This window comes from Gadus morhua, chromosome 9, assembly GCF_902167405.1.
Source record: "Gadus morhua chromosome 9, gadMor3.0, whole genome shotgun sequence".
In the NCBI taxonomy this organism is placed as follows: Eukaryota; Metazoa; Chordata; class Actinopteri; order Gadiformes; family Gadidae; genus Gadus; species Gadus morhua.
In genome coordinates this window covers 4,746,356-4,755,129 of record NC_044056.1, presented here as the reverse complement: position 1 = coordinate 4,755,129, position 8,774 = coordinate 4,746,356, and the positions used below count along the sequence as shown (strand labels likewise).

The following is an 8,774-nucleotide window of genomic DNA, read 5'->3' as shown; positions in this document are numbered from 1 at the left end:
AAAGACTCAACACTGCCCCCACCGTGAGAAGCACGTCATTGACTCATACAGCCGTGGAAATAATAATAATAATAATAATAATATGAGCGTTTGCAATAGACTATGTGCCTAATTCACGATGACATTAATGTTTGGGTTTTTGATATACTTTTATTGATAAACTGTGGTTTATTAGGGATACATGTGTGGTTGTACAAGAATATTGTTCAGGTAGAGAATATGATTGTAATACAGCCAAATTCAGGCTTTTAATTCTGTGTAACACAACACCACATGATTTACTCAGGAACGGTTTGTTGTGGACTATAATTCACGTGAGGCCCATGGCGCTAAGAATGTGGGTTGATAAACTCTCATAACCTTAATCCATGCTCGAGTGACGAGTGACGTTTTTATCAAACGTCCAATGATAGGCGCGATACGTTCTCAGCAATACGTCTGTCAGGGCGCCATACTGGGGCGGTTATGTCCACCTCAACAACCCATATACCGGTGTAAACATGGGCCATCAAAGCCTCTCAAGTCAAAATATAGGAGCAAAAGTCAAAGTTAAATGTGATACATATTTATTACCTTAAGTCATACGTTTGGTACACTCAATTAAATAAACATACGTATTCTTGAACAGCCTGTTTTATTTGTATAAATTAAATGTTCCTGGTTGGACATATTCTCGCATTGTTTTAATTATAACTGTTCGCTAAGGTGCTTTAGCCATAGTCTGCATTCACTGTTTACATTCATATTTAGAATAATACCAAACGACCTTCTCAAGATGGCGCAGCGCAGATGCGTTATGAACTACCAATGAGGCGTGTGGGTTTCTGTGGGAAAATGACATCCTGACGTCCCTGCAGCATCTCGCTCGTAAGGTATCGATGCTAATGTATTTCCATTTGTTATTTCATCTATCTGTGTTGATTCTGAACAGCTTGTGTGGTTCACGTACCATAATAATGGCGCTGTAACTCGGCTAAAAATAGTAAATTCATGTAACTTTCTCTGAACGCTAAGTTGGATAGCTAACGAAATCAACGTTAGCAGGAGATGCAGCCTCATGGACGTGCTACGTTTCTAGAGTGATAAATAAGAGGCCGATACATAAACTAGTTTCTTTATCACACGTAGTAGTGTAACTACGTAGTAACTAGTTATCTGCCAGTTTAGTTGCTATGTGTATTCCAAATGTAACGTTTGAAGTACGTAACAAAAAGCCAGTTGGAGTAACTTAGCAGAGTCCAATCAAATCTGCTTTCAAATCTTCATGGAAGCCTTTAATTCAATGAACTTCATTCATTCAGTCGTGTTCAACAATAAGCTGAATTATATAGATGACATACAGTGCGTGCAGCAGTGACTTACACAATCCATATAAATAATTCGTATGTAAAGGAGTTTCAGTTATCTTTTTAATATTAAAGATTCGAATCAATCCTCATGCTCTGCAAAATAATATTTAATCTAACCCTTAAACATGCAAGACAACTCAGTTTTTTTAACCTATTTATTTATATTGCTTCATGGTTGTATGTCATGATGTAACGAACTTTCAGAAAACGACGTAACAAAAACACAACCTACCTCTGCAGAATGTATAACAATCATACTGCATCAGTATTGAAACATGACCCAGCTCGGGAGTCATCGCAAATGCCTATTTTCTTACTCTCAAATCGGTCTCATTATTTTTTCAAGCAGTACCACCTGCCACCATGGACGACCTGACCAGAGCCCTGTCAGCCAGCTTCGCGGTCTCCAAGGTGCCCAACAGCACGTCCAGTGCCCACCCCCGCCTGGCCCAGTACAAGAGCAAGTTCAGCGTGTTGGAGCAGAGCGAGAGACGCAGGCGGTTCCTGGAACTTCAGAAAACGTGAGTTTGTTTACTTTAATCCATGACAATCAAGACCAACTAGTGTAAGAGTTCCCATGAGATAATTTAGCTCACTGTGTTCATTTGCACTCTTGTGGGTTAGGGTGTTGACCAGATGAAAACTTCTGTTCGCAAACCCCAATGTTTAGCTATAGGCAGGCTTGTTGTAGGCTTTTTGACCTAACCTAGCAAACAAACGAGCTAAAACTGAAGCATTTAGTGGTGACTACGTTATTTGTGTCGATTGTTTACGCAAACACAGACGTTTGTTTGCATCTGCGTACACGCACATGCTCGTCTCACTGTTGTAACTTGTTTATGCTTTATTAGACAACTGTAACCTTTAGGCCATTATTTTGTTGGATGTGTGCGTGTGTATTCTGTCTTACTGTTGTAATTTGTTTATGCTTTATTAGACAACTGTTGCATTTCGTCCATTGTTTTTTGGTGTGTGTGTGTGTGTGTGTGTGTGTGTGTGTGTGTGTGTGTGTGTGTGTGTGTGTGTGTGTGTGTGTGTGTGTGTGTGTGTGTGTGTGTGTGTGTGTGTGTGTGTGTGTGCAGCAAAAGGCTCAACTATGTGAATCACGCTCGGCGTCTGGCCGAAGGAGACTGGGCGGGGCCAGACAGTGATGGGGAGGAGGAGGAGATGGAGAAGAAGGAGGAAGGAGACGTGAAGAAGAAGAAGGAGGAGGAGGAGGGGGAGGAAGAAGAAGGGATGGAGATAGAGAAGAGGAAGTTACCGAGGCATTACGCCAACCAGGTTGGTGTTGTTTGTGTGGATTGTAAACTTCCCAAACAAGAAAAATCGTTGTTGTTTTATACAGCAACACCGGTAGTTTTGAAAAATAATACAAAAATAAAATAATATAAAACTAAAAAGATATCAAGTATCTTCTTTTGCCAAAAGGGGGCACTGTTGCTCTGCTCTTAATGTTTTCATCCAGTGGAATCGTTTCTGACAAATCGTACTGGCTTGTCTTTGTTTCCTTTTTTTACATGAATAATGCTGGATGTGTATTTGTGCTTCTTTTAGCTGATGCTGTCAGAGTGGTTGGTGGATGTCCCTACAGAGCTGGACACTGATTGGCTAATGGTGGTTTGTCCCGTGGGGAAGAGATCACTCATTGTCGCCTCCAAGGTAGGAGCCTTATGCACCTCATCTCTTACTTTGAAAATAAATGTGTGTTCGTTAGTTTCCCAGGAAGTAACAAAGAAAAAATCTTAAAAGAGCCGCTGATGAAGAACAGTTTTATGTGAAGATATAGCTACATTATCCGTCACCATTTAAAATGTTGCTTTTGATGCTCCATCTTTAAGAATTCAGAATACTTCCCAGAATGAACCAGAATTCAGCCCAACCCCAAATTAAAACGGGAACAAAAGGGAAGGAAGATCCTGTAGCAGTTACCAGCATCCATTCAGGATCTGCATTCCTAGTATTCAGCCTTAATTTATAAATCCCCTATAAAGGCTTGTCTTTCCTATCGAGGCCTGACTGCTAGGCTGAAGGAGGGCTCTGGCATGATTCCATATTGACACTCTCTTCAATATGTATGTAACTTAACGGGTATTGACGCTGAAAATACTTGAATAACAAGTGTGTTGGCGCAATCTCTTAGGGAACTTAATACCATCATGTTACAAACTGCAAACTACCACTTTTTGCTTGAGGGTATAAAAGCTGAAAGCTAAAGTGAATCAATAGTGTGTGTTTGTGTGTGCGTTTCTTTTTTTCCTGCCATCAGGATGTATCTCTTCCCTACTATTGCGAAAAGTACGGCCTCCTTGTATCGTAAACACTGTGACTGTGGTCGTTTTTGCACAATCCTGTCAAGCATTGTCGCTGTCGCGGTCCTGTACATTTTGTATGTGTTTGTAACTAATAAAGGTTGTTGAATCTTGAATCGTCTCTCTGTGCAGGGCTCCACTGCAGCGTACACCAAGGGCGGCTACTGCGTCAACCGCTTCCCCTCTCACCTGCCCGGTGGGAACCGCCACAACTCCGCCCTGGGGAAAGGTGGGCGGAGCCACGGGCCTGTTGCTTAGCGACAGAGCAAACAGACAAACGCTCACCAAATGTTTGCTGGGAGAAAAAAATGGTTTATGATGATGTTATGTTGATGATAATATTGACTCCGAACTTGGCAGGTCATCGAAAACATTTGGAGGTAATCGGTACCTACACGGAAATTGAGTCTCTCCTTTAAAAGAGGGAAAGTTTAAATATTTTGAGAAATGTACATATTAACGTGAGGATTTGATGATCGGATGAAACTGGATAGTTTCCTTATTTCCTCAGTAACGTGGCATAAACAGTCTGACCACTAACACTGTAGCGGTGTGCATCATCTATTGTCTCTGCACGGCATTCATTTTCATTATAACGACTTCAGTTTTGAGATTGCTCCTTTTATGCCAGTTTCGACCTCAAACCCTCCACCCAGCCAGTCTTGGTGCCCACATACTAAGAACCTCTTGTGCGGCCGTTTTCCACAGACTACACGATCCTGGACTGCATCTACAGCGAGGTGGACCGGACCTTCTACATGCTGGACGTCATGTGTTGGAGAGGCCACCCTGTGTACGACTGCCCCGTGAGTCTGCACCTCCGTTACCCAGAATCCCTTGTTCTCAGAACACCTCCCCTTCCGCGAGCACCAGGGCCTCTTGCTCTGCACGTGGGCGTCAGCCCTCCCACGGTGACTTCAATACGCGCTTTCTTTTTTTTAAGTCTGAGCAGATTTTTCCCCGTTAATGACTTGGAGACGGCGTGCTTGTTTTGTCATCAACAGACCGAGTTCCGCTTCTACTGGCTACAGTCCAAGGTGGAGGAGGCAGAAGGTCTGGCTGTGATCACGAAACGCAACCCGGTCAGTATCCAAACCCCCCCCCCCTCCCCCCTCCCCCAAAACCCTCAATGCTTACGTTGAGCCACTTTGCTCATCACTCAATGCTTCTGGCGTTATTGAGGTTGTTTTGAGGTGTTGTATATATTATTTTGATTTAGTTCATTGTGTTCAGGTTTATACCAAACTCAAGCAAAATTGTATTTATGATCAGTTATCAATATTTATGTTTCAGTGTATTTGACTGCACAAAGTACTTTTTACAAGGTAAAACAAATCCAAATTCTGATATTTTGAAAGGTTAGAGCTGCATCAGTTTAGATCTATTATATTCAGTAGAGCTGCGATAGGTCTTAGCCAATGGCCTATATCCTTCCACCTATCTTAATATCTTATCTTTCCTGGATGCATGTCAAAAGGTTGAAAGTATCCCGAAGGCTCACAGTAAACACTCCTTGGAGACTGTTTATCTTTCCTGTCATGTGAATGAGTTCGGGGATAACATGGCATTCTATCGCTGTTTGTTTACTGACTCCACACAGTTCCGGTTTGTGAGTCTTCAAAGTACGGAATGTACTGCAGAATCCATCCAGAAGGCGCTGATCACAGGCTACGACTTCGACGTGAGTCTGGTCTATTCTGCAAATGTTTTGCAGTTGTGTGCGGCGTACAAATGTGTCTGTTTAAGATCCCAGTTATTTATGTGGTCGGATGTCCTTCAACAAATGTTCTTTGAAAATGACTAAATACTAAAGGATGAATTCACTGTTTTTCAACATGGACCCTGTTTAACGATAATCTTGGGGCTAGTTGACTGTTCCAGGCAATGATGACAGATGCTCCCGTATTAAGCTGGAGTGCTTCTGGGGCTGCTTGATTATGGAAAAAATCATAATCACGATTATTTTGGTCAATATTGAAATCGAGATTACTCAAACGATTATTTCTGAGTTTGAACACGTGATGTATTTATTCAGCGTGTCTCTACCAAAAAACACTTCGTAACTGAGGACTTTGAGAAATGTTGCCTTAAAAAAAATACACAAAATGGTCAAAAAGAAAATGTTCAATTCTAAAATAATGTACATATATATATGTATCCAGCTGCACTTTCTATAAAACATTTAATAAAAAAAAAATAATAATATTTCAAATTAGATTATATTAGTTTTGTGGTCGTTTGATGCTAAAATCGAAATCGCGATCAAAATTAGATTAATCTGCCATCCCTAAGTGCTTCAGTCATGGCAGCCTGTTCACGGCTGCAGTGTGAACTACTGGGCAATGTGGTCCCGTCAATGTCCTCTTAAAGTGCAATGACCTCTTAAAGTGCTTGTTCTTGCCACTGCTGGGCTCATTTGCTTTTCAAGTGTCCGACAACATTATGGAAAGGGATCTGTTCCATAATGAAAGAAAGTGACGGAGAAAAAAATAAAGAAAAAATCTTTATCTTTCGCCTGATCTGGTCTGCGGGCAGTAGGGACTGAAGCACTCTTGCTTGTTCAGCCCTTAGAAGCTTCAGAAAGTTATGCTTTCCACCCGAATACATTTCAATTCTCACACTTTTTCTTGTTCCACGTTTTCCACTAATAAGACAACATGTGCTTTAATAAGCGTACAGCGTATTCCTGGTTGTATACCTCACGCCGGTCCACTGTGTGAACCATGAGTCGTGTTAGTGTGAACGTGTAAAACGTCCTCGAGCCAACCTCCAACCTGTCCCGGTGCTTCCCAGGTGGACGGCCTGCTCTTCTACCACCGCCAGACCCACTACACCCCGGGCAGCACCCCGCTGGTGGGCTGGCTGCGGCCCTACATGGTGCCCGACATCCTGGGCATCCAGGTGGCCGAGGGGCCCCTCACCGCCCGGCCGGAGTACGCCAACCACCAGCTGCAGCAGATCCTGGAGCACAAGAAGCCGTCGAGCGAGGTGCGCCCGGGGGCCCTCGACGGCGGCTACGAGCTGGAGTACCTGTCCACGCCCAGCGCCCCAGAGCCGGAGCCAGAGCCGGAGACGGCCACTCTGCCCGGCCCCCCCGTCATCGGGGAGGCCGGGATGGAGGGCTGAGCGGTGACTCTGGAAGGGTGGTGGATGTCTGCCGTCTGGGCCCCCGGTGTCTCTCCTCTCCCCTCCCCCTGGAAGCGTGGAGGCGGATCGGCCTTGGAGGCGAACGGTGGGAGGATGGTGGGAGGATGTCGGACCCGGTGTTACTCAAGACCCAGTTTGATCCTTCTCAGCCGCTCTTCTGGGACGCGGCCTGACTGGAAACCGGACGCTTGGCTTTGAGGTGGATTTCCATCGGAAATCTTGAGATGAGTTACTGGGCGTTTCCACTGGCGGTTGATGTTGAATCAGGGGTTTGAGTCACGTAATTTTAGGTGAAAAATGCTAGATTTTTAAACAATTGTTTTAAATTCACTCCACCAGAACACTTCTGCACTAAATAAAAAAAAAAGTAATAATTCGCACGCCGCTAAAAACACCAATTTAAGTTTCTTTGCGAAGTGCGTAGACTAACAGCTACTGTTCCAATTAATCACCTGCTATTACGACATCAGCATCCGGACCCACAATGCCAGTGTTGCCTGAGTCACCGTGCCTACGGTGAAATGGCTAGGAATGGATGTGTGTCATTGGATCCACTGAATCGGGGAGCTACCATCCTCCACTCGGATGACTCCATGACTTCACGGGAATTCACGGTGGACTTTTACTGATTGTTGGGGGGGGGGGGGGGGGGGGGGAGTTGTAATTGACAAATTGATTGTTTTATACTGTATGCTTCTTGGAAATAAACGTTTTGCTTATACCTGTTATGTTTACTGTACTGGGGTGAGAGGGTCACCATTTGAGGAGGCTATTTCCGTTTAGGTTAAGATATGCAAGTGTCTTATTTCTGCATACCGATGCAACATGGGTGTATTCACGTTATTCCCATCTATATAGAGAATCCAGTGTATCCACATTGCACTTCATTGATAAATTATTATTTTTAACTTGTGCCTTGCTTTTCTTTTGAGGTGAGTACTTATTCAGAAGATTCTCTCTAACTGACAGGATTCACTGGATAGCTCGAAGATTCTATTCTATTCCACCTGAATAATGTTCGTGCAGCCCTCAGGAATAGTAATAAAATATTTCACATGAATTACTGGTTGGCTGATTGGTTAAATGTGCCTCCTTTAATGTGATTAAGAGCATGGATATGCCATATGGGTCAAGAAGGCTGACATCTCCGATATCAGTGAAGAAAATCAAAACACAACCGAGAGTTCTGAGGGGAAATAAAACGTTACACGTGTGGTTACAGCGTTCGTCATGGTCACACTTTCCAAGAACCTTGCACCTCTCATTCCATAGTCACACGTTGCCCTCTCGGCCTCTCAAACACACACGCACACAAACGCGAGGTTACTATAAGACAGTAGGCCAATGATCTTTGAGAACACCCCGTCAGAGAAGGCAGAAGAGCTGCTTTCTCTCCTGTGCCTCGCCAGCATATATTCAGTTAAATGAAATAGGAGCCTTCTTGGTCAAGGTTTGTTTCAGTTAAACTGTTCAGAAAAAGCTGTACCATTTGTTGTTTATAACCGCTGATGACGTGATATTTTCGGCATGGTCGCCTTACTTTCCTTCACAGTAGCCCTAATCATTGGAATTCTTTGAGATTACTGAAATAAATTTCCCTTCCAGGGAAATCCATAGCCGTTGGGATATTTGATGTCATTGATCCAAAATTAGGAGCGCTTTTAAAAGACACACAGGGCAATAGAAAACACATATCAATGTAGCCCCTGGGGGTTTATCCAATCACGTCGTCCCCAACAGAGTGAACAGGAAATCGATTGTTCTTTCTATTTAGAAAACAGCGCTTCTATGTTGCCACTCATTTCCCACACACCCTCTTCCACGATCTTCTGGTGAACATGTTCTGATGCCCCACTATCATCCCAATCCTTCTGGATTGCGTGTTTCGTGGGGATTGGGCGAAAGCTGTGTGCCAATAGTTTTTTATATAAAGTTGGACAAATACAACTTGCTGTGTGCTCCTACTGCT

At 43.5% G+C, this 8,774-nt stretch overlaps 1 protein-coding gene across 3 annotated transcripts; it reads left to right on the top strand.

Moving 5' to 3' along the window:
- Positions 1-715: 715 nt before the first annotated feature.
- snupn (snurportin 1) lies at positions 716-7,713 on the top strand. 3 transcript variants are annotated; one of them, XM_030366669.1, is made up of 9 exons: positions 716-872; positions 1,696-1,870; positions 2,432-2,630; positions 2,904-3,008; positions 3,791-3,887; positions 4,367-4,464; positions 4,663-4,740; positions 5,259-5,339; positions 6,452-7,713. In XM_030366669.1, exons 2-9 carry the CDS (start codon positions 1,713-1,715, stop codon positions 6,782-6,784), a joined length of 1,149 nt encoding a protein of 382 aa, XP_030222529.1. In that variant the 5' UTR covers positions 716-872; positions 1,696-1,712; the 3' UTR covers positions 6,785-7,713. The 3 variants fall into 3 exon arrangements, with proteins under 3 accessions (XP_030222529.1, XP_030222530.1, XP_030222531.1); XM_030366670.1 differs by having other exon boundaries at positions 768-872; positions 1,699-1,870; XM_030366671.1 differs by having other exon boundaries at positions 792-867; positions 1,699-1,870.
- Positions 7,714-8,774: the final 1,061 nt, after the last annotated feature.